This window comes from Grus americana, chromosome 1 (genome assembly GCF_028858705.1).
Source record: "Grus americana isolate bGruAme1 chromosome 1, bGruAme1.mat, whole genome shotgun sequence".
Taxonomy (NCBI): domain Eukaryota; kingdom Metazoa; phylum Chordata; class Aves; order Gruiformes; family Gruidae; genus Grus; species Grus americana.
The window spans coordinates 132077931-132104077 of record NC_072852.1 but is presented as its reverse complement, the minus strand read 5'-3'; the positions used below and the strand labels follow the sequence as shown (position 1 = coordinate 132104077).

Here is a 26147-nt window from a genome sequence, read left to right as displayed (position 1 = left end):
AATGGGCGTTTGGTCCATACATTAGACTGGTGTTTGTCTCAAGCTGACTTTTTCATCCCTGAAATATCTATAGCATGAACAGTCATCAGCACAAAATGTTTGATCCCATAGACGCGGTCCTATTGCATTACCTACTCACTAATGGAGCCATAAACACATAAATCACATGGGTGATTCTTTGCTGTAGTAGGTGGCTCAGATATTGCAGGGGGTGCCTGAGGCTCCCCAGATCACAGTAATGTGATTTAGGTAATGTCTGTTGGTGTTGGCATTTTTCTGTTGTTTTGAAATCCTCTGGAACTCAGGCTGGCGCAATGTATTGTGTATTAGATATTTACACACATCTGCCATAATTGCCAGAAAAACATGATCTCTTCCAAGGTTGCTTATAGGGCTACCTTTGCATTTTGATGAATTTACCTATTTAATGCTTTTTCTTGTTATTTTTAACAGCTCGATCAAGCAAGCCTCTCTCTTGCGTCTCGAGAGGATTACCTAGAAAACACCACAGAAGCTAAATCTGTAAGTATGACTAACTGGAACTCAGAGTGACCATTTTTCTCCTCAGTTTGTTTTTTTTTTTGTTGGTTTTTTTTCCATTGTTGCTTTTGTCTTGTTGAGCTCCAAGTTGAGAAAGCATTGTGGCTTGTTTGGATTTAGATTTTTCAGAATATCTTCTACCACCACCACCAGCACCACTACCACAAACATTCTTGTAAAATTTCTCAAATGAAGATTTTTCATAAGATTTGGGACCCCTTCTGCTTTTCTTCCCCCTTGGAAGGAGTCTCTAGAGTTCATCTAGTCCAATCCTTCTGCTCAAGCAGGGTCAGCTACAGCAGGTTTCTCAGAACAGTGTCCAGTCAGGTTTTGAATATCTCCATAGACGAAGACTCTACAACCTCTCTGGGCGCCCTGTGGCACCCCTCACCCCCCAGTGAAAAAGTTTTTTCTTGTGTTCGGATGAAATTTCATGTTTCAGTTTGTGCCATTACTTCTTGTCCTGTCACTGGGCAACACTGAAAACACTCTGGATCTCTGGCTGCTTTATTCTCCCCCCAGGTATTCATACATGGGGATGAGATTCCTTTGAGCCTTCTCTTCTCTAGGCTGGGTAGTCTTAGCATTCTCAGCTTCTCAGTGCATGAAAGATGTTCTGGTCACTTTATCAGCTTTGTTGCCCTGTGCTGGACCCGCTTCAGAACAGCCACGTCTCTCTTGTACTGGAGAACCATGAACTGGACCCAGAACTCAATTGTGGCCACAATCAAGAACAGCAACACCTGGGCCCCATGCCCTTGAGCTCTGTCCCCATAGTCCTGTAGTCATGCTTGATACTCTTCATGTCACCCCTGGTAATAGTATTGGTGCCTATCAGGAAGAGCAGCAGGGAATAGTAGGATGGGTGGTCACTGGAACAGGCTCCCCAGGGCAGTCGTCATGGCACCAAGCCTGTTGGAGTTCAAGGAGTATCTGGGTGACACTCTTAATCATGTGGTTTGGTTTTAGGTAGTCCTGCAAGGAGCAGGGAGTTGGACCCCATGATCCTTATGAGATATATTCTCTGATTCTGTAATCAGGAGTCAGCGGGAAGAGAGGCTGTGGGCACCATTTGATCAAGCACAGTTGTCAGTTTGTTAGCAGCTGCTGGAGCTACCTGCACCTTAGCCTTTGCCTGACCTGAAGGCAGTTCTCATATCCCTCGGGGAGGTCCCAGTTGTTCCCAGATCCTGGACAAAATGCACAGATGCTCAAGAACATCTCAACAAAGGGGAGCCCAGAAGCTGCTGTGCCTGTGGGCTGCCTTGATGAGCTGCCCTCCAGGCCTGCCTCTTGGGCTGAATTAGGCTGGAAGGCTGAGGACATTTCAAGCGCCCCCACTGTAGGTTATTATCATCAAGTTAACCTGAATTTGTTTAGTGAAGGGAACAAGAGTTCCTCAACAGATTTTGAGTATTCATTTCCTCTTTCTCCCTCCTGTCTTTATGATTTCTCTGCTACAGCTTAGTTTCGTGCTGCTTTTCTATGAACAGCAGTCATGAACCAATGATGTTTATCAAAGGCTTTAATGTATCAATATTTGACAATGGCAATACCTTTTTCTCCCTCACTTGATGAAGTTCTGTGGGCAGTATCTAGCACACACAGCCCAAAGCTCAAAGAAAATAACCCCCTTGAGTTGTCAGGGGGGACAAGTCATTGCTACTGATCAAGTTTTTACAGTTTTCATAGAATCGTTTAGGTTGGAAAAAACGCTTAAGACCCTCAAGTCCAACTGTTAACCTAGCACTGCCAAGTCAACCACTAAACCATGTCCCTAAGCACCATGTCTACACATCTATTAAATACCTCCAGGGATGGTGACTCAACCACTTCCCTGGGCAGCCTGTTCCAGTGCTTGACAATCCTTTTGGTGAAGAAATTTTTCCTAATAGCCAATCTAAACCTCCCCTGGCACAACTTGAGGCCACTTCCTCTCATCCCATCACTTGTTACTTGGGAGAAGAGACCAATACCCCCCCCAGCTACAACCTCCTTTGAGGTAGTTGTAGAGAGTGATAAGGTCTCCCCTCAGCCTCCTGTTCTCCAGACTGAACTACCCCAGTTCCCTCAGCCGTTCCTCATAAGACTTCTGCTCTGGACCCTTCGCCAGCTTTGTTGCCCTTCTCTGGACATGCTCCAGCACCTCAATGTCCTTCTTGTAGTGAGGGGCCCAAAACTGAACACAGCACTCGAGGTGAGGCCTCACCAGTGCCGAGTACAGGGGGACGATCACTTCCCTAGTCCTGCTGGCCACACTATTTCTGATACAAGCGAGGATGCTGTTGGCACCTGGGCACACTGCTGGCTCATATTCAGCCGGCTGTCAACCAATACCCCCAGGCCCTTTTGCACTGCACAGTTTTCCAGCCACTCTTCCCCCAGCCTGTAGTGCGGCATGGGGTCATTGTGACCCAAGTGCAGGACCCGGCAACTTGACCTTGTTGAGCCTCATACAGCTGGCCTCGGCCCATTGATCCAGCCTGTCCAGACCCCTCTGTAGAGCCTTCCTGCCCTCAAGCAGACCAACACTTCTGCCCAGTTTGGTGTCAGCTGCAGACTTGAGGGTGCGCTTGATCCCCTTGTCCAGATCATTGATAAAGATATTAAAGAGAACTGGCCCCAGTACTGAGCCTTGGGGAACACCACTTGTGACCAGCCACCACCTGGATTTAACTCCACTCACCATAACTCTCTGGGCCTGGCCATCCAGCCAGCTTTTTACCCATTGATGTTTTTTGCTTCCTTTTTAACTCCCCTGAGAGGTTAGTATGTTTTTTTAGCTACATCTATCAGACCAGATGATGCCAGGATACGAAGAATTGTATCTACTAAAAGATTAAAGGTGGAAATGCGTTGGGATATATTTTTGCTTTTGTCGGACTGTGGGCTAGTAGGAGTTGATGAGGAGCAATCTGATACCTTCAAAATGTATGAAAGATTATGCTGAGGGAGAGGTAGCATAGAAATCACTACTGTATCATTACATACAGTGTATTTTGCTAACATTTCATAGAATCACAGAATGGTTTGGGTTGGAAGCGAACCTAAGATTATCTAGTTCCAAGCTCCCTGCCATGCACAGGGACACCCTCCACTAGACCACGTTGCCCAAAGCCCCATCCAGCCTGGCCTTGAACACTGCCAGGGATGGGGCATCCACAACTTCTCTGGGCAACCTGTTCCGGTGCCTCACCACCCTCACAGCAAACAATTTCTTCCTTATATCTAATCTAAATCTACCGTCCTTCAACTTAAAGCCATTACCCCTTGTTCTGCCACTCCATGCCCTTGTAAACAGTCCCTCCCCAGCTTTCCTGTAGGCCCCCTTCAGGTACTGGAAAGCTGTGTATACACGCTGAGACTAAAATGTGCTTTACTACAATAGCCTAGGGAAAGCAGAGCAGAGCACTGTAGCAGGTATGTGTGTTGCAGTGCTGTGGCAAGAATAGAGGAGAGAGCTCAGTGGAGCGTCCCTTCAGCTCCCTATCTTTTTAGCCACTAAGCTTGTACTGGTATGTAAGTACTTCTTCAGTCCTGCGCTTTTCCTGTATGAGTTTGTGTAAAATATTGGTGTATACTCATACACGTTGTTTAATCCCGCTGTAAGAGCTGTAAGTGTTGTCATTCTAATCCCGAAGCGACATCTGCATTTCCTGAGGTTTATGCTCTGTGAACCACTGCAGATATCTCTGTCTGTTGTGCACAATATGTTTACAGTGTTATTTCTCCTTTTCTCCTTGATGGCAGCAGGCATTCAAGGTAAGGAAAGTACAACTTGCGTTGCTAGGGCATAAAAGTACAAGGTATTGTACTGCTTGCTATAGCTGGGCATTTTTGGCCTACTACTACAGCTGTGCTCATGTACAAATCCACTGGTCATTTCACTCTTTTTTCTGTTCTTTACAGTACAGAGATGCCTTTTTGCAGTTCATGATTGATACAGCAGTGCTTCTGGGCGCAAATGCTTCACGAGCTGAATCTGATATGAAGTCAGTTCTAAGACTGGAAGTTAAAATAGCTGAGGTTGGTAACTTAATGTGGGATTGAAGTTAGCTTTAAAAAAAAAAAGAAAAAAAAAGAAAAATAAGTGCAATCCTCTTTCAAAATGTAAAGCCATTACATCAACAGTCTTAGCAATAGTGGTTTTTGGAAGTAGAAGGGAAGAAGCAGAACCTGATGAAGAAAGGATGAACGATCTTCCTCCCCTTAGTTGTTAAACTGATTTTTTTTTTTTTATTCTTGGGGGAAAAAACCTTAGCCAAATACCCTCAGTTCTTTAAATTGTTAATATTTCTTAATTTTGAGCTTGGGCAGAATTTGAGTCCCAGGTGTGCAGCTATGTTGTGAATGCATTACTCTCTATTCAAGAAGCAGACCGGGCTGATTCTTTGAGGAACAGTCTCAAAGCAGGGCAGCACTGAGGTGGGATATTGATGCTTGGTAGTGAGAGGGCAGTGGTTACAGCAGCACCGCAGTTAGTTCCTGAGCTGCTTTCACCACCTACCCTGGGAGAGGGGACAAGAAACTCCATGAGTGTTCATTTAGGGGACCAACTGAACTTAGTAGAGTTAAGCAGATCTAAATCTGACACTTGCTTCTGACTGATTTACTTGGTGACATTTTTGCACCCTGGAGGACTTTAATTTACTTATTAGGACTTGTGCAGGCTGAAAGAGCATTTCTCCTTTCCCATATCCCTGTTTCAGTATGGATACTGGAGGAATCCAGCTCCTGGGAACTCTAAGTCCACTATTGTTTCCGCTTCTTCCAAAGTGGGAGGGAAGATTTAGCCTCAACACTGGGAATCCAGCAAAAGTTAGGGCTACAAATTTGATGCTGATTTGCAGAACTGCCAGCTGAGCTGAGGATTTCTTCATATTGCCAGGGAAAGAAGCTATCTTTCCCACTGTCCCTTGTGAAGTGATGGGTGTCCTGTTAACGGAGAAGCCTGTTGTGCAGGACAGGTGATGCAGCAGAAAATGACTTTTCCCTGGCTGTTGCCATCTACAGGAGGAAAGGCAGTGATGCTTCTTAATGGCGCTTGTGTGCAGAATTGAGGGCCATCCACAACAGTAGTAAATCAGTGTTTCCATCTCTTTGCTGAAAGAGGAAACGACCTTTTGTCAACCCTCTAAATAAAGCCCAATATTTAGTTTCAATTACCTAGCCTAGATGGACTAATGAGCAGATACTTTGTTTTGACCCAGTAGACTCGAAAAACAGGAAATGTTTCTTCTGTTTATTGGTGATGTGATAAGAAGATGCATTTCTACCTCTGGTAGCTTTAATGTTTTACTTAATGAGTATTTTACAGAGCTTTAATCCACAAAGTATATAGGTGAAATTGTCATATAAGATGACTTGGATCACGTGCAGCCATCAGGATCAGAAATGCACAGCATTATGCAACAAACTGTACTTGCTCACAGTTACCTAATTTCCATTTACTATGAATAATCCTCCTAAAATATAGCCAGATGTTAGGCATGAGTTGAGGGGCGTGGGTTGTTGCATGATGCCTAATGAGCACAATGAATTATATAAACATCTTACCCTGATTTCAAAGGAGATGATAGTCTTGTTTGTTACTTGGGCTTTTACTGTATCCTGTGTTCCTCTGTATTCGATTTAAGTGAACATACATAATGGAGAACTTGTGTGCTCAGGAAAAGAGACAGCAAGAATAAAGGGTAGATGCTTTGGATATAGGAAGGAGTGGCATGCATCAAGAGATCTTGAGGTTTGAATGACTAGAGGAAGAGGGAAAGTTTTGAGAGGAAGGGAGCAAATGGGTTCAAGAAGAGTTTAAAGTTTTGTCAGATAAATGAAATTTGCAGAAGGAGAGAAGAAAGTCTTTTTTTTTTTCTTTTTTTTTCTTTTTTCCCCTGTGTGGCTTGAGCAATAGTAAAACCGCAGACACTTACTGGAGAATTTTGGTTGGAGAACTGCCAGCTGTCTGGTTAGTCTGGCTTCAATCTCTGTCCTCTTTAAACTGCACAGCGTACAGCCTGTTGTATAGGATTTAGCTTAGAGCGGGGCTGGAGTTGCCATTGGGAATTCTCGTTTCTCTTGAACGCTGAGAAAAATGTTGAGCTATATCTTGCACTTGGTTTGTTTTTCTATTACGAACCATTCTTACATCTTCGAATCTGAATGTCCCTTGTCAGTTGTGAAAGGACTTGCTTTTTATTTAGGGTTTTTTTGGCTATGTCCTTAGACTTTGACACTACAGAGGGTCTTGAGGTCTGGCTCCTCTGGTCACCCAGATGAGAGGCCTTGTTGGAGAATGCTTTAATTCATGTCTGGCCCATATACCCAGGTTTCCTGCTGTGAAAATCAGGATGCTGGGGTAAAATGAGGAGAAACTTGTGTGTATCTGGCTCTTCCCTCAAATGGAGTCCGGTCATAGCAAGAACGTGTTCAAATCCAAGAGATGAGATGCGCTTCCAACGTACCTATTCAGATTTGACCTTTTAAACTATATAGTTTGGAGCTGGCTGACACGTCAGGATGAATAAGTATTAATGGTCGAGGTGTGTTTTTATCTCTTCTGAATCAACATGCATTTTCTTAGTATAATCAGAGCTAAAATTGTTCTAATATGTTCAAAGACGACATGCAGTTCATTAAATTCCCCAGTAATGAGTTAAACTGACAATGAACTGGGCTCCATTTCTCCTAGTTAAATGCCATCCTCAGAAACTGCAGTTAATGCCATGAATGCTTGAAAAACCGATGGTGACATATTTCTGCACTGGGATTAGGATGAACAGTAATGATGTAAGAGCAGGTCACTGCAAGATAATCCTTGTTTTGATGTTTTTTTTTTCTTGTTTCCCCCCCACCAGATCATGATTCCGTATGAAAATCGAACAAGTGAGGTGATGTACAATAAAATGAACATATCGGAGCTTAGTACCATGATACCACAGGTTTGTTGGGGATAATTACAAAATTATTTTTTTAACATCTGACCTATATAATTAAAATTGCCTTTAGTGCACAGAGCAGCTTGTTAAAGGGTTATCATTGTGAATGTGTGCACTCAATTACAACATATGTTCTTTTAAGTAGTTATGACTTTACTGAGGTTTGAAACATGTAATGACAAAGTGCAATAGTTTCTGAAGTTTTAATAAGTAATAAGTAGTCTCAAAGATGCAACATCGTTAATAAATAATCTCTCCTCATAATCTGCTTTAACCAGCCTTTTCTTTGTCATTGCAGTTTGACTGGCTGGGATACATCAAGAAGGTGATTGACACCAGACTCTATCCTGAGCTCAAAGATATAGGTCCTTCAGAAAATGTGATTGTCCGTGTTCCCCAGTACTTCAAAGATTTATTCAGGATACTAGAAAATGAAAGGAAAAAGTAAGGCTCCTATGATGGTTTCACCCACACTTATGAGGAGACATCAAATGCTGGGCTTTTCCTGGGTTTTTCAGGTGCTTCAGATATTCTTGGAATCAAGTCTCTAGGCAAAAGTCTGCTTGTTTTTGTCTGAGTGATATAGATATTAACTTGTGTGTAGCAGGAGAATTTGCAGTTTCAATATCTTTCTTTTTTTACCGAAAACATAGATTGCAGTAAAGCTGTTTTTTGCAGATGCATTCAGCATCTCTTACTTGCACAGGGTCTTGTATCTTGTGAAATCATTTGCACCTGTAGAACATAGTGGTAAAATGCAGGTAGTTCAGATTAAACGTAGTAGATGTGCTTTGCACAGGGAAGCAAGTACCTTTGGGCAGTGTGATGAAAGAAATGTATGTGAAGATGACATCCGCTTTTGAAACATCATTATCGATGACATCTAAGTGATTTCTGTGATAATTTGCTCTCTGCTGAGGCGTGTTGCTGAAATTTTAAAAAAATATTGTTAGGCTGTTGTGTCCAAAAATCATTCTTTGCTGATTGTTCAGTATGGCCTCAACTAAATTTACATTTCAGAAAAAAAGACTAATTCAGAAGCATTATTCTTATACTGTTGCTCTGTCTCCAGTGACAGAATGCTTGCATTAATTCATAGTACCTGTAAAAATAACATGTAGATCAAACAATAATAAAACTAAAAATGATTGATCTGCCTACAGATTATCAGGCATCCTTACTTCATAAAATTCAGACAAATATTGTTAGTGTGTCACCAGTTTTAATCTGCTCAAGAAAGCCATCTAAATGGCTTGGGCTGTCCGTGCTTTCTGTGTCAAAGTCAGTGGAGATAAAGCAGTGATTTAGAGGATGCACACGTAGCCAGACAACAGAGAATTAGTTATTCCCTGTATACAAATACACTTACATGCAAATATATCCTGTAACTACAGACTAAATACCTGGAGGCTCTTTCCATTAGGGTCTTATTCAGGGAAAATCTGTCTCTGAGTGTTCAAGAGAAGTTAAGCCAGCCTGTGTGCCATGGCAGAGGGAGGCTGGAGCAATAATCAGAAGGAATGGCAATGCCTGCCATCAGCAAAGCTGGAAACCAACCTCCTAATCCCCACGGGTCATGGGGGTGAGCAAAAGCAGTGTCTGATTTCCACTGTATTCAGGCTGCATGTCTTACGCATATCTGATGATGGTTTAGGCATTTTCTGCCCAGTCTTACCCTAAAAAATTTGCATCATAAAATGTTAGAAATGGCAAATAGAGTGCTAAACTCAGCCCAAGCAGACTGCAAGTTCTTGTACGTAAAATCCATCCAAACAGTCAGTGCATGATAACAAAGATCATGTTTACCTGTTAGATGATAATGTTCATTACTTAAAATGTCATAGTTTGCTCCAGAAATAACCTTGTTATCTGGCCTGAGAAAATTAGGAAATACTCTTAATGTGAACTCCTAACAATGAGGTCTTAACATTTCCCTGTAGGGTGAACTCTAAAAGCTTAACAAGGATATTTTCTTTTAGGTAATCTCATTTCTCATTCTCCATATGATATTTTAAAGGTTAAATTAATGCAAACAACGTGAATTTGGTTTGTTACAGTAAATATCTAGATCAATCAAATTCCCAGTAAAGCATTCCAAAATTTTAGACTTGCTTCAGTGATTAGAACATGAATTAACTTCTTATAATTTCAGGAGAGGCAGCATCATTAGAAGAAGCAGGTATTTTCACCGAGTTCATATTCAGTTACAAACCTTCTATCTGTAAATTATACTTTTATTCCAATGCCTTCTGTGTCCCCTTCCCAGATGAGCACCCTGCTGGCATGGGTACTATTCAAAATGGCACAAAAAGATGGTTCATACCCCAGTGATCTGCAAAGTACTCTGTGAAGTTTGTGTTTCAGGTGGAGGGAAGAATGGAGTGAAAATTAAGTCTGGCTACAGGAGCAGTTCTCCGTGATGGAGGTGACAAATCATATGGACTCACAATCATCATATTAAAAACTGCTCCCTCAGAGAACCTGCTGAACAATCTTGAATTGTGAAATCGTTCGCATGGCAGTGTTACTAGAAAATAGCACACTGGCAGGGTGTAGAGTGAATTTAGTAGAATAAGGCTGTTATTTACTTGACAACCCTGCTGCATATAATCAAGTTACTGTGTGGAGCTTGAAATATGTGCAGCGGTGTGGTTCAGAGGTCTGTCTGAAATTCCCAAGCCAGGGCACCGCTGTGAATCCAGCCCAGGAGCGTGGCTCTCTGTAGCAAGCAGCCCAAGAGGCTGAACAACTAGCCTGCAGGAGCTTCCGCCAGCCCTGGGCTAGCTAGTGTAGGTCACGTCAGGTGTCCAGTGCCAAAGTCACACCTTCTTCCTAAGAAGTCTTCAGGGATTCCTTCAGTTTTTTAGCGTACCAACTGATTTTTAATGGAGTTTATATCTATTACAGGAAGAAGAGGTGTGTGTTGAAAACACAGATGTAGCTGTGGTGTAAATGAGATAATGGCAGAGCTCCAGTACAGCTCTGCCTTGCGAGGGGGGAGATGGCACTGTGCTGGCAGCAGTTAGGAGCCCCTTATATCCCTTCCCTGTTACCTGCGTGTTGGTATTTTGTGCGTGAGCCTGAAACAGCATACAGTAAATTGCGTCCTCGTTGGAGACGTCTGCAGCCATTGAAGGAAACAGCTTTGTCATTCTCATGGATGTCAGAATGAATAATTGGTTTCCTTTGCCTTACCCTACCCCGTCTTTGCAGTGTGGGACAATTAATAGAGACATGCTCTGTAATTCCTGCAGCATAAGAGGAATTTTCTTTAGAGAGGGATGGGGGCACTAGATCTCCTTTCTGGTCTTAGCCTGCCTCTGAAAAATTAGAGAGGGAAGTTCCAGTAATTTAACTTGAACTTCTGCCTCTAGCAATGGAGACAGAAGTTTTCCAGTACTTATAATTTGATTCATGACTCAATTATGAATACAATTTTCAAATAGATCTCAAAATTTGTGAAAGGGATCTTTTTCCTAAAATGTCAATTAATTTGTCCATCTATCTCATATTAAATCTATCCTCTTTAATTGCCACTGTGTCCATTGATTAAAATATTACAAACTCACAGAATTTTACATGAACAACCTACTTTATTCCCAGACAGGGTAGAGCATTCCTTAGTAGATATTCATAAGCACTGGTATAATTTTAACTGTCCCAGCAAACAAGCTCTCTACCACTTCCTTTGGAAGTGTGTATTGCAATAATGGTCATATTGGTTTAGAAAGAGCCTACACTTCTTTCTGAAACAGTCATTTTGAAGTTAAAATAGGGGACTATGTACTGTACTCTTCCAAAAGGTTACAACAATAAATGCTCTGGTCTCATTGAAAGAGCAGAAAGGACCTGTATGTTTTATTTTTGTGTTGGATTTTACTCCATGTGAAGAGGTTAACTTCTCTGAGCTTATTTGTGAAAGCGGTATGAAAATCACTGCAAGATATGCACTGGAGGCATTTCATAATCAAAAAGTGTCAGTTTTTAAACCAAACAAAGATGACCAATTGATTTTACGTTTGTTTAGTTAGCCCCAAAGGTAAAATTATCATCCCCCAAATAGGTAAACAAATTCAGATAAAATATGATTTTGTTTTGTTTTGAAAAACAAAGAACACTGCCCCTCAAACAACCAACAACAATACCCCTCAACCTTTCCCTCTCTTCGCCATCCCCCAGCAAATAAACATACCTCTGGGCTTTGAAGTGAAACCTTCCTGGTTTATGCATCTTATGCATCAGTGGATTCGAGTGCGATTACAATCAGGAATTATTACAATCTCATCAGACAGCTTGGTTTTAGCATGCGTCAGCCTTCTTTTCCTTCCCAGATTAAAACAAACCTCAATTAACTGTGGAATATTCCCCAAAACTGACAGCTGCCTTCATTACTTATGCCTGATACAAAAGTTTTTGAATTCCCATTGATACTAGTGTCTTTGAACAAGTCACCTTTTTGAGACTCATCCCTTACAAATTTCAGTCTTTCATTCACTACCAGTTTGACCGAGGCTTCCCGATTCAAAGGTAAGGACAAACACTGCCGGAAGAAAACAAGCAGCACGCAGAAGGGAGAATTGATTTTTTGGTAGCAATTACGTACTGAATTGTAACAAATAATTGGTTTATGATGGCGGTCTATTTAGCTGAGGTTTTTTACCTAAGACACTTGATCGAAATTAAATCTTTAAACCTTTTAATCTGTAGGACTTGCATAAATACTGTATTTGAACCACAGAGTAGTTACCGCAGAAGCATGGATGCTCCTCAGCTGTGCTGAAATACCTGAGGCAGAGCGTTGTGAGGCGCGTGGAGTACGAGTCATTTACAAAATCAGTGAGAGCTGAGCACTTTTAGGGTGCTTCAGTTGCCATTGCGTGAGGAAATTTCACATTGTGAGAAATGTGTTAAGGGGACAATTTATACTTTCTGGTATTTTGTAGATTGGAATGAACTTTTAATGGCCCGAAGCATTATCTCAAAATGATTTGATCATCTAAGCAGAGCTAACTCTTTTGGCTTTTCTAACATGTACTGTGTTATAAACGTACATTATTCATGATAAAAAGCTTTTTCAGATATGTTTTATGATTATTGTGGGGATTTATGTGTACTATATGATATATCTGCATACCAAAAGAGGGAATATGCCCAGGGTTATGTGGCATGTCTAAAGTTACACTGAGTTTGATGGGATGAATTCAGACCTGAGTGCCCAGGAAATGAAATGGGAGAAAGACTTTACATTAATGCTTTGTGAAAGCCTCTCTCCACAGTGTGAGAGAAGAGGAGGAGTATAAAAGGCAGGACTTATAAATCACAGCAACTCTGTACACCCCTGTAGAAGCTGCCACTGTCCACAAAGACTAGTGAGTAACAGGCGCCTGCCTTTGAGGTGACAGTTGGCTTGAGATTGCACCCCCCAGTTTTCCTGTGTGAACCGAGTTGACCATGTTTCCGACCTATAAGCATATGCAGACTTAACTGATGACAGCCCAGGCTGTCACCGATGCACAACTGCCACGAGCGTGCACACTTGTGCTAGCTTCAGTTCAGCTGGGCAGCCTGGGAGGACGGCCAAATCCTGACGTGATGCAGAGCACCTGCCTTCCCCGGCTGCTCAGCGCTGTGCCTGACCAGACTGGTCCCCAGCGCACGTCTCAGCCAGCTTGTGGAGAGCACGCAGCCACCCATCTGCTCCTGGTGTAGTGTCCCACTCGGACGTGTGCGTGCTGCTGGAATTACTGGGTTAGCATGTGCTCTGTCACTACTAGACAACGTGTAGCTATAGCTTGCCTTAAACCTCTCCATTCTTGCCTTTTTATCACCTCCCCACCTGAGCAACCAAGAGTGTACGCTTGCAGCAAAAACATATCTTGAGCTGGAAGCTTTGTATGGGTGAACTGGAGCTTGGTTAGAGGCGAAACTCCCGTTACGGCTCTGGTGAATGCTGCTGCGAAGACGACATGCCCACAAGGTGTGTTTAGAACCCGTTACGATTCAGAAGAGGGGACAGCACGGGAGGTGTCCGTGAATGAAGCTGATGGAGTGACAGTGTAGGAACAGCTATGCAGCTCCACACCTATGGCTACAGGAGGTTGCAGAAATGGGATTTTTAGAGACGAGAGAGTTGTTCAGACGGTCCATAACAGCATCTTCTGTTGCAAAGGAGCAATCTTCATCCCTATGGAGAAGTCTGTGGCTGCCCAAAATGTTCTGTATATCCCAATGTACAGCAAACTTTTCAATTTCCGTAGCTTTAGAGCACTGACTATCCTTGAAGAATGTCATCTATAAGACAAGATGAGGATAATACTTTTAGGCCATTACTGGCCTTGTTATGAGACTGTTTGAAGTTGAATTGCCTATTTCACAATGCACCTTTACCTCATACAGCCACTGCTGAGCATGGAGAGAGCTCAGTCTAGACTAGATCAATCCTCCAGTCAAGTGCTTGAAATTTTAGAAAAGGGGCATGGACGTCAGGTCTCCTGGGAAGTTTGAACAAGTTCTTCCTGGATCTCTCACCCTCAGTTCTTGTGAGATTCTTGTTAATGAGACTTCCTTTTTTTGGTATTTCAGTTACCCATCTGCGAAATAAGAGTGGTAATACTTTTAATAACTCTGTGGGTAGTAAGAACTTTTAAAAGCATATTGATAACTTCTAATGAAAGACACAAATATGAGATGATGATGGTATATATGGGATGGACTGTTATCTATGCTGTTTTATAGTTACACTTTATGTGCCCTACTAATGAGAAGAGATAACATTCAGTTTGATTTACAAAAGAAAAAACAGTTATTTTCATATCTCTGGATAGAACTTTTATGCAACTATTATTATGATACAGTTCTTGCCACTTCTATGGAAGATGAAAACTGCCTTTTGAAAAAAGCATTACCTAAAAATGACACACTAGGAGATGGACTCATTATAAATATCCCCTAGAAGATGGTTATCATGGTGCAATTACATATTAACTGGCTGCAGTCATACAGATTCTTCTGTGTAATAGGGATTTATCAATTTGGTCATCACTCATTAATTTTCAAGGTGAAATTTCCACCATTCAGTTGAAATATTTGTAGAGATATTTCTGAGTGCTTTGCGGTACATCATATGCATTTAGATGTCTGATAAAAATATGTCTGATTTAACAGGACTCTTGCCAACTATCTGGTGTGGAGGATGGTTTATTCAAGGTTATTTAACCTCAGTAGACGCTTTCAGTATCGGTGGCTGGAATTTTCTCGGGTAAGTTAGAGTTTTTATAGCATTTACAATGGTACAAGTGTTGACACTATTGGTTTCCCTTATAGCTGCTTATACCTTTGCAAAACATGAAATATTTTCCATGCTGGATAAATTTCTTGAATAAACTTTTTTTTTTTTTGTTTAAGACTCTCTCTAAAATAATTAAGGCATACATATTCTTCTATATGGCACTAAGGAAAAAATGTTTTTTAGATTATATTAAGGAGTTTTGGACACCTTTCCGTTAAAAAGCTTAGTTCTCTTATGCACAAACTTGAAAGCTGGTAAGTTTTTGAGCTACATGCCAGGGCTGGGACTTGCACTACTCCTGCAGGCCAAACAGGTTTGGCCAAAATCTAAGCTTTTGAGAAAAAACTACTATTTTATGCGTGCATGAATATAGCTCTGGTAAAGCAAAAGTCTACGATTTCATGTTTTCTAAGCTTGCTCAAACTTCTCTCATGCTCTAGTGCCAGCATTACATGAGCTCTACCACATACATACATGAGCCGTTTCCACAGAGAATCCAATGAGGTGCCTTCTAGCTTGGGGTTGCAGAACCCCCAGAAGATGTTAGTTAGTCATTGCTCCGAGCTACCAGAGCAGAGCTAATTATCTCTTAAGTAATATGGGCATTTATGTAAAACACACACATTTGATTAGGTGAATAGAAAGCCTGAATAGATAGCCACCCTGATAATCCTGTGGGCAGCATGAAGGGTCTTTAAGCAAACCAGGGATGAAATTGAAACCGAAAGGTGCTTTGTCACCTTGTTTCCATGCCACCTTAGTTTAGATAGTGAACTTTTTGTTTGTTGTTACGAAAATTAGCTGCTCGGTGACATCATGGCAACAGGAGGCTGTTATGATGCTGCCAGTGATGTGGCACAGAAGGTGTGGGTGTTCAGTCCTCCCTGGTGAAGCATGCAGGTGGCTAACTGAAGCACCCATAATGTCTGTCTTGACTGGTACTGGAATAGTTCTGAGCTGATCACATACCTAAAAATAAAATCCAAAGAGCTTGATGGGAACTACACAGAAAAGGCAGTCTCTTATACTTCTGAAATCATATTCGAATTAGTCTTGTTAAAGATGCCTTTTTCTTTATGCAAAAAATGTGAGAAACTGGCTGTCAGAACCACAGCCACAAGTTTGTAAGTGTGTCCTCTCCTGTGACGTTCCTTGCTAGCCAGGTAAAATAGATTGATGCTGGCGATCAGCCAGTCTGCAGCATAATAGTGAGTTATATTGAGTTATATTATGGCCCGAAAAATTCCTGGAAGGAAACTTTAAGCTTTGGATACTGTGTGTTTCGATGTGGTAACTAGCTGCTGTCACTTCTTTGGATACTTTCTTCAGAACCTTAGGGAGAAATCTACTTCAAGTTGATTCAATGCTTATTAATAATATCATCAAGGGTTTCATGTAAGTGGTTGTGAAAACTTAACAGCACAGTAAGGGCAGTGAGTCAGCAGCTTATTCTCATTATCTGCCCCTGGGACCTGGAGATGGAGAGTTAGTTAAGTGCAGTAAACAGCAATAGCTAATCGTTAATAGCTAAAGTCAAGCACGGTAAACAGCTCAGGGAACAGACTTCACAAGTCAGCAGAAAGGACATGAGAAGTGGAGTCCTAGGCAAAGGCTATGGTGAACAGATTAGCCCAGTCAGAGGCTGGAGGAGTAAAGGCACACAGGTCCTTTGGGATCATAAAAAGGACCCACCAACCTCTTGCCAGGTAAGTGAAGAAAACATTGAATGACTACTAAAAAGACATGACCATGAGGTGAATCGGTGACTCTTAAAGCAAAGGATATCTTTTATTCATTTAGTCAGCCAGTCAGCCTCACCCGTCGTGAGCATAGTATTTTTTTCACCAGGTTCTCATTTTCTGTTGGTGGCTTTAACATCTCACATGTAGAAACCGTAGCATCAAGACACTTAAACTCTTTGCAAAGAGAGGGAAAAAGCCATGATGAAACTTCAAAAACCTTCAGGTTGAGAAATGGGACAAACCTGCTGACTCTAGAGAAAGCGCTTTGATTACCACATCAGCACCTATCAGCAGCTCCTCTGCGGTGGTGCTTGAGTCCCAGCAAATGTGCGGTGGCGCCTGGGGAAGAGATCAGTTAACTGTGTTGTGGAGCTCTCAATTGACTGGGAGGGCTTGAAACATCCTATTTATAGTCACTGTTGCTACCTGGAGCACTGTGTTTTAAAGTGGTACATTAATATTAAGAGGACGATTTTGAGGGAGTTCTATTTGGCTGTTGTAACATAAATATCAATAAAGCAGCTGTGAGATGTAATCTATTCCTCTCAGCTCTACTTTTATTGGTTTCACAACCTGGGTTGCCTTTCTGTCCTCCTTACAGTCAAGCCTCCCTCAAAATAACGATAATTATTATGTTGCAATAATAATATGTCACAGTCTAAAAGCCAGCTCCGTCTCCTGATTCTTTCTGCAGCTGATGCGTAGTCAGAGCTTTCAGAAGGAATTTCAAGCTCTGATGACTAATGCTATGACTCCCCTTCTTCCTCTGTGTTAGGAAAAAGCTCCATTGTGGTTTTACTTGGACCCTGGAGAGAAATTTTCGTGTCCCTTTTTTTTCTTTTTTTTTCTTTTTTTTTTTTTGAGTGCTGTGTTATATATGAGGGTTGAAGGATTTGGAGAAGGAGTTTATTTTCAAATTTGGCTCTGTTTAGGAAACTATTACCTTCTTATTATATATTGGTTTGCCCAATGTGGTTTTCTTACAGAAGCAGCTTTCTCTCTGTCATTGAAAATCTATTAGTGCACATACAGTATTAATACAAAGCGTTTGAAAATGCAATTCACTGGTGTATTTAAGTATGAGTCATTGATTAAGCTTAATTACAGACAATATGATGGAGAAAATCAATCTTTGAACTACCAAAATATCTGACCTTCAATAGGTGAGTGCTAAGCTAGTCTGGAATTTTCCAATGAAATCTTTTCCTATTGGAAAAACAACAAATCCAAATCCTTCAGTTTTGCTAGAAATTTAATCTTGGGCTCAAAGGAAGAGAAGGCTGGGAAAAATAGTAGGCTTAGAAACTACTAGATCAGTGCTTAAAAGGCTTGTTTAATCTGTGAGAGGCCAAAATGCTATCCCATCTGAGCTGGTCTGGTGGTGACTGCACTCTGGTTTTACACAGCTGACAGCTGTTAACTACTGCACTGGGATTTTGCTGCTTCCCTGTTGAAAAGCTTAATAAGTTCCTTAAGCAGAAAAGGAACTCTTTGAACCTTGAAAACAACAAAAGTTTCTTAAATCAGCACTGGATTTGCTATTTGCTTACATGAACCCATCTCTTATTTTGTGTTGTGTGTACTTTTTTTTTTTAATGAACTTCTACCTTGACAAGAAAATGTAATGTTAGTTGGGTAAGTGTCCCCAGTAACAACATTCTTCCCGTGAAACCAAGGCAGCAATGTGCTTGAGCTCTATTTTGCCTTGTTCATTGGTGTGTTGACCATTCTTGGCTATTTCTCTTTTGAAGGTCATGCATGGTGTTGTAGGGACATCAACAAAGCCTGGAAGGGTCTGTCTAACTACCATTCTTTTAGTAAATTATGCAACCTCTTTCTACTGTAACATGAAGCAAGATTTTTTGAGGACAAACACATATTCAGTGTTCTTGATCGTTCACACCTGTTTTCTCCTGAAAATACTTTGGAAAAGGGACTGAAAGCAACTATGTCTTTTACACAGGCTGTGGTAAGAGTAACTAGACAGGTAAATGGCAAAAAGGTGTGGACACGTACCTACCAATGTTAGACATCATTAGTTAGCACAGATAAGTCTGTGGCAGTGGAGGGCTCTATAGGAGGTGTTTCATAAGGACTGACCTCACTTTCATGAGGATGATCTCCCGAGGCTTCTCACCTAGTCAGTGGAGAGAGGAAAAAAAAATTTTGGACATATCTCAGAGCAGGGATTTGTTGGAGGAAAGTGTCTCTTGATTGAACACTGAAAGACTTCCAGAATTAGTCTAAAATTTTCACTTGGGAATGCCTTCCTGTAACTAACCCTCTAAGCCTAGTCTCTCTAAGTCATTACCATTTTACTATTTCTAACTTTAAAATCTTACAGCTATTTTGTGGGGGTCAAAAGATCTGTCGATAACTGTAAAGTATGGCTGTTGTTTCTTTTTCGGTAGCTCTTTGACAAATATGCTTTACATTATACTTTATGTGGATGCAGACTTGTTCTTCTTAAACAGTATGATTTTATGACTTACTACATGCACCTGCCAACAGGTGATCCATGGAACCACAACTTTGCTGCCCCAGTGGGATAAATGCGTGGACCTTGTTGAAAGTGCGCTCCCTTACGTTGTGGGCAAGATGTTTGTGAATGCCCATTTTCAAGAAGACAAGAAAGAGATGGTGAGTGCTCTGAGATCTCTGTCTAGAAACTTTCAAGTTCTCACAAATTGTCTCTGATGTTAGACTGAAGTTAAAAAAGAAATAAGATTCTTAAAAATTGTTTAATTGAACTAAAAAAAAAAAAGAAGGAACAAATTCGAAGAAATGTCACATTTCTGTCCATCTGGGTACTGCCCATTCTTTCCATCTGCAGCCATTCAGAAAAATATGTAGCCAGATCAAAACCAGGCTGAACCCCATTAATTTGCATAAATGACAGCCAGGCTGTGCAGGAACAGTGTGACGGGTATTGATGAGAAATGGCTTAGTATAGCTAGTGTAACTCATTGTAGTAAAGTTTTTACTGACTAGTTAAAAGACTAGTCAAGATTTCTCTGCTTCAGGGCAACCCCTTTAAAGCCGACTGTGCTACACCCATAGTCTAAGCAAGAAAAGTGTAACTGCTATCTGGCCCAAATTAAGAGAAACTTAGAGCCACATAGTGAGAGTTTATATTTGTGATTCAAATTGGTTTTGCTCAACGGTGAAATAAAGTATTTTTCTACACTCCTGAGTCCAGAGAATAGCTTTTTGCTGGATGTTGATCCTCACTCTAAAACTTCAAACATAGCTACTTTATCACATCTCTTAATAACTTATTCAAATGATTAATTGCCCTTCACAATAATTTATGACATATTTTCAGTTCATATTTTTTTTCATAAGGTTTTCCAATATCTGCTTTTTCAGCCATTGATTTTTCAACAATAATCAAATTAAAATTAACTCAGTCATTGAATTTAGCTGGTGGTGTGTAGGAGAGGCACAACCATTTAGGAAACATGTGAAATAGCATCCTGTGCTGGGAGCGACTGCTCTGTGATAGTCCTGCACTGCCCTGGCTCAGTAGCCTGAGTTCGTCTGTCTGACTATCTAGTTTGACTCTTTTCTCAGGGCAGGACTCCATGTTAGACAGACCAACACTCTGATTTGGCTTGTCCAAATCTCTATGGTGTGTGTTTCCCTCTCAGGTTCTGCATTTCCTTTTGCTACTTGTCTCCAGCTTTTCAGTTCCCTGATTCTTGATTGAATATGTAATGTGCTATTTGGCAGTTTAGTGGCCAAAATATTTCAGTGACCTCTGTGCAGACTAAGTGGGAAGAGAAGGAGAAATGTACGCTTTATGGAGGGGATGGGCACTTTTTCATACTTGTATATGTGAGGGAAGTTATGAGAAGCTGATAGAGAATGTTTTTCTGTTGAAATGTGACCTAATTAAAATATTTCTTAGTATGCAAATTCTTTTCAGACCAAATATTTAAAAAATTTTCAAGTCTGAATTTGCAGTAGTATCCATAGTGTAGATCACAAGATTCAGATCTATAGTGAACTGCCCATGGAGATAAAATCAGATGCAGGTGAAATTTGTTGCGATCCATCTAGAAGTGTGCTTTTCAAGTTAATTATTTGTGGTGTTAACATTTTCATTTCACTGGTTTTCAGTTCTATTTCTCTTTCTTAAGCAATAAGAAAGCACTTGAGAAAAGCACTCTTACGTATATAGTTTTTTTTTTTATGCTTGTGGCATATATCTGTCTATGATAAGCAAATTCTGAGTTATAGATAATACGGATTCTTTTTCCTCCATGTTTAGTCACTGATGTTTCATACCTTAGATACTTCTCTCCTTTTATCAAGAAAGACATTATTTGTGTCTAAATATAGCACTGTTTCTAACCCAGAGTGCCTGCAGTGTTTCTTACAGCTATGCCTGAGCAGTTTCAGTAATAACTTTGATAGCAGGAATAGGTTTCTCCCCCTGCCCCCTGCAGCTACAGCTGGTGCATGAAGCCTAAGTATACACCAGGGCCCAGCTGTAGAGCTGGAGTTTGAACCTGTAACCTCCAAATATAGGGAGTTCACCTCATTAGTGCACTAAGTTAATTGAGTCAGTGCTCTGTCATCAATATCTTTAAGTTACCCTATTCCCTGGGCTGCAGTTTGCTGTGAATGTTGACTGTTCAGTCATATTTAATGCTAGACCTGTTCCAGTTGTCCCATATTGTCTCTAAAAATACAAAAATGTTTTTTGTAAAGGGTAGGAAAAAATGAATAATCAAAGGAGCTTTGCTATATTTTGTCTGGCTCCACCACAAATAAGGAACAGTTCCAGATTAAAATATACATCTGATACATAAATGACAATTTAGCTAAAGGTAACGTTACTTTCCAGGGTTTAGTCCTCACTTTTAATGACATTTCAGAACTACCAGATCTACAGAATAAAATTATATAGATCTCTGGTACTTGACATTTTCATTATTTTTAAATGTAACATAACTGACAACACAAAGATCCAGTCAGTCTTCATGTAATGATTATCTGTCATGTCTTGTGCTATCTCAACTCTGGTTTGGTCTGTGCTAAAGGACTCCAGCGATGGCTGGATCCCCCGAATTGCCTCACTCTTGCAGTATTCTCAGTGGCTATCTGTCATGAGGTTCATCTATTGACATAAACGGAAGCAGCTGATTACGTATGCCTTTCTGGTCTGTGCTGCCAGACAGATGCATAAGCGTGAGGACATTGCTGCTCTTTAGACTGGTATAATACACCTCATGCATTAAATTTCTTGTTCTCTGTCATTTCAGGGTTTTCTCAGTGTGCATACTCACTAAACACTCCTATTATTATTTTTTTCACTTGTGATATGCTCGTGGCTTTGTATAGGTGTCTGCAAAACTATTGTGTGTAGAGAACCCGTGAGGAAGCAGCCAAGCTAAAACGGTTGTGGGTTCTCCTGGCTTTGCCCAGAAGCAAGCTGTCACTGGTGGTTCAAGACCACAGAAGCGGTCAACGCTGCTCTGTGTTGTGAGCCACGGCCTCTATCCCCGCAGTAAGCAAGGGGTAGGAGTACTTCACAAATAAAGCTAAATATGGGCTAAATATTTGGACACTGATTTGTATTTGGATCATGATAGTGTCAGCCCAAATTCGGTCCTTTGGCAATATTAATAAGATGTGTCTCAGTCTGACATAAACCAAACAAGGCTACAGATGCTCTCTCGACAGAAAATGCTTTATTTGCGCAATTGCCTTGCAGCTGGCTTATTCTTCTGCATGGGCTAGTGATCTAGAACCAAAGTGTCAGAAATCTCCCCAAATCACTGCATTTCTGCCAGTATTTTTTATGATTTCAAGACAGCCATTCTCACAGCTGTGACATGAAAGGATCAGCAATGAACAGGTTGTGTGGTACAACTGAAGGAAAAGAAAATGTAAAGAAACTTATTTTCAGAAGTATCTGAGGACTGGAGAAAGAAGAAATCAGCCTTCAAGAAAGAACAGCAGCAACTGATTCGGAATCATTCATGGTCTAACCAAATCCATTGCTCCTGCACGCACCAAACCTTTTCTTATAATGATTCTGGCATGACATATTTTACTGGGGAGTGATTTGCTAAATGTTTTGCAGATGGAGGAGTTGACTGAAGGAATTCGCTGGGCTTTTATTGACATGTTGGAAAAGGAAAATGACTGGATGGACTCTGAAACAAAAAGAAAAGCTTATGAGAAGGTAATAAATAAAAATAGTGGGTGGGTATATTCATGTTACGGTAACGATCTGAGTTGAGTGAGAACAGGATGTCATGCATGGTACTTGCAGTTCCAGTTACTTTTTTTTTTTTTTTGTGAAAGGACATGTGCCACATTTGTTTTGCTAGAAGCTGAGCCACCTGAGCTCCTGCTTCTCTGCTGAAGTTATTTTTCTTACCTCATTCTTCCTCCCTTGCCCCTATCTTTCCCCATCTGGCTCTGGCTGATGTAGACTGTGAGCTCATTTCAGATTTGCGTGTAAAGAGGCTTTTCTTGATAAGGTCTTCAGCCTTGATTGGGACGTCAAAGGCGCACCAACCTACAAAAATTATGTCTAAAAAATTTGGGTATTTGGTGTGAAGATGGAGGCTCCAGTCTAGAAAGGGACTATGAAAATAGCCCAGGTCTTGTACCTTCTCCAGTGTCACGGTGAGAGGCCTACCTTGACAGCCATCTTCCAGGAGTGCAATGGCCATCCCAGCTGAACACCCATCTCCTAGAGTAATGCCAGTTATGAAGTGTTATGGTCAAGGATGACATTACTGGTCCTGGTTACTTTCAGATGGGGTTACAATAAAATGGAGGAGGTAAAGGCGAAGGCAGGAGGAGGTACTCAAAGCTCCCTTTTCACTCTATTCCCACGTTTACAGCATGTGATACATGGAAACAGAGCTTGTCCAAAAGCAGAGCTCTGCCCCCAGAGCAGCAGTTGGAAGAGGCATAAACAAATAAGAGTGGAGGTCAATGTGTAGGACTGTCTCATTATTTGATGAAGCAATGGAATATCAGTGAATTAGTAAATACCCTCTTTGAATAAACTGACATGCAAGTGCAGCTGAACTGTTCCTGCTTGCTGTGCTTGAATAAAAGTAACAGTGTTTTGATTTAAAAACAAACATGGACTGCAAAGTCTTTTGGTAATTCCAACGAAAAGGCTGTTGAGACATTTTATCATTGGAAAGTTTTAAATTCCATATACAGTCCATTTGCATTTTGTACAGCAGTGCTCTTCACAGATGTGCAAATGAAATAGACATGCATAAATGCACCAATAAACTCTATAGCAAGAGAACAACAGTAAGATGTCATTTTTTTCCTGCTAACCTGATGGTAAATGGCCTGCAGTTATTGCTTCTTACTGGCTGTTATACTTTTTTTTTTCCCTAGAAATAATGATCTATAATTCAGATATTTGACAACTTTGGTGAAAAAGAAGAGCGGGAAGATTTTCTAATTATTTTCTTAATAGAGATATTTCTATATACCTTTACAGGTATATGCAAGTCTGATGTTGATTTCTCTAGCAAACAGTCTGCTTAACCATTTTATTCAAAATTTGCTACCTGCCTTTCAGCAGAGAAACAATACAAGCATAGCTGCAAACTAATAAACCCCCTAAAAAAGCTCTCTGTTTCCCAGTTTAGGGAGAGTTTTGTTCAGAAGGTAGGTTAGAACTTTTGTAGGTAGAGATACCTGTTTCCCTCTGTTTACACATTTAGGAATCTCCCAATTTAGGCATCTCATTTAAGTTTCTCAAGTTAAAGAGGTGAGTCTGGGCTGAAAAACACATGACAAACTAAATTCAAGCAGTACAATAAAAATGATACAAGCCATAGTATATGAATAGCAAATAGTTTAAATCCATTCTCACTGATTTGAACAACAGTTTTATAGTTTACTGACATAAGAACAAGGTCAAGCTTGTAAGATACAAGTGTTATATAATGACAGAAATTGCAGCAACAAATATGCGGTAGGACTTAGGACTGTAAGTTTAAGTTCAGAGTCACAGAAACAGTTATTTAGCTAGAAGGAAAGAGTCTAGAGAGATATTTTGGTAGATTTCCAGACATGGAGTTTGTGCATGTTTATTAAATACTATTTATTGCTAATAATAGATATTGGATTTTTCCTGGGACATTTGGATGGGCATGTTTTTAAATCAAAAAATAGATTTGTTACATGTATGGTCAGATAATTCACTGGGGAAATCTAAGATTTATAATACAACAGAACCTTCAAAATCTCTTACTCTGTTCCAATTAAATCTCATAAAGCCAGCACATTATGCTGTCATTTTTTTTTAATACTTACACTTTAATAAAGCATCACAGACAATGGGAATTTTGGAGTGGGGATTGTTTGGTTGTTTAAAAAATAAACAGTATTACTTTATTACTTTTATTATATAGATCTGTAAAAGGGACATTTCTTCATCAATAAGTGTCATCCACATCTGTGAGAGTACAGCAAGGGCCATGGATTTCACAATTTAGGAAGGAGCTTAGTTTGTTCGTGAATTGAAGAGCAAGCTGTATTGTCCTGGGGGTCTTCTCACTTTTACTCTTCATTTTGGACCACTATCAAAACAAAAACTAGTGTTATGACAGAACACAGTGGGATGCTGAAGGTACCTTCTTTCAGACGAAGGCCAGAAAGGATTCTCTGCTTTGATCTTCTGTATAGGCAAACTGTGGTAATATTACCCAATTATTGCTGGGCTGAGCCCAATAACACATAAAACAACTGTTCTAGTTCTCTTTCGTTACTAACACCTCTGTGGAATTTTTTTATTAGGGTAGGATATTCTACTTGGAAATAAATTTCAGTCCTGTGTGAGCATCTTCTGCTTGTTTCTGTTTCCAGAACAAAAAATAGCACCTGCTTCGTTATTAATCTGATATCCTTCTATGTTAAGGTCGCCTGCCTAGTGGATGAAAGGAAGATGGTGTACGTAGTTTTTTCTGGATTTTAGCAAGACTTTTGATACTGTGCCTTACAGCATCGTTCTGGACAGCTGTGAGATGAGCAGGTACATGGTGCACTGGGTGAAGAAGTGGCCAAATGGCAGGGCTCAAAGGATTGTAGTGAATGGGGCTACATCCGGCTGGTGACCAGTCACCAGCGGGGTTCCTCAGGGCTCAATCCTCGGGCCAGTTCTGTTCAACATGTCTATCAATGATCTGGATGGAGGAGTTGAATGCACCCTTAGCAAGTTTGCTGACAATACTAAACTGGGAGGTGCTGTTGACCCTCTGAAGGGTCTTGCAGAGGGATCTGGATAGGTTGGAGCATTGGGCAATGATTACTGACATAATTTAACAAGAACAAATGCCAGATTCTGCACCTGGGATGAAGTAACGCTGGGCACAAGTATAAATTGGGAGATGAGTGGCTGGAGAGCAGCCCTGCAGAAAGGGATCTGGGGGTGCTGGTCAACAGCAGATTCAATAGGAGTCAGCAGTGTGCCCTGGCAGCCAAGAGGGCAAACCACATCCTGGGGGGCATCAAACACAGCGTAACCAGCTGGTCAAAAGAGGTGATTATCCCACTGTACTCGGTGCTGGTGTGGCCTCACCTTGTGGACTGTGTACAGTTCTGGGCGAGGGTCTTGGAGGTATTGGTGGACAATAAGCTCGACATGAGCCG

The 26147-nt window shown here is 40.9% G+C and overlaps 1 protein-coding gene across 1 annotated transcript in view; it reads left to right on the top strand.

Annotated features, from left to right (window-relative positions):
* PHEX (phosphate regulating endopeptidase X-linked) overlaps positions 1-26147 on the top strand; it is a 110220-nt gene that overhangs the window by 28224 nt on the left and 55849 nt on the right. Inside the window, exons 6-12 of the mRNA XM_054804785.1 lie at positions 454-522; positions 4450-4566; positions 7392-7475; positions 7771-7916; positions 14637-14730; positions 19014-19142; positions 22597-22698. Of these exons, the coding sequence (XP_054660760.1) occupies positions 454-522; positions 4450-4566; positions 7392-7475; positions 7771-7916; positions 14637-14730; positions 19014-19142; positions 22597-22698 (741 nt within the window). The remainder of the gene's footprint in view (positions 1-453; positions 523-4449; positions 4567-7391; positions 7476-7770; positions 7917-14636; positions 14731-19013; positions 19143-22596; positions 22699-26147) is intronic.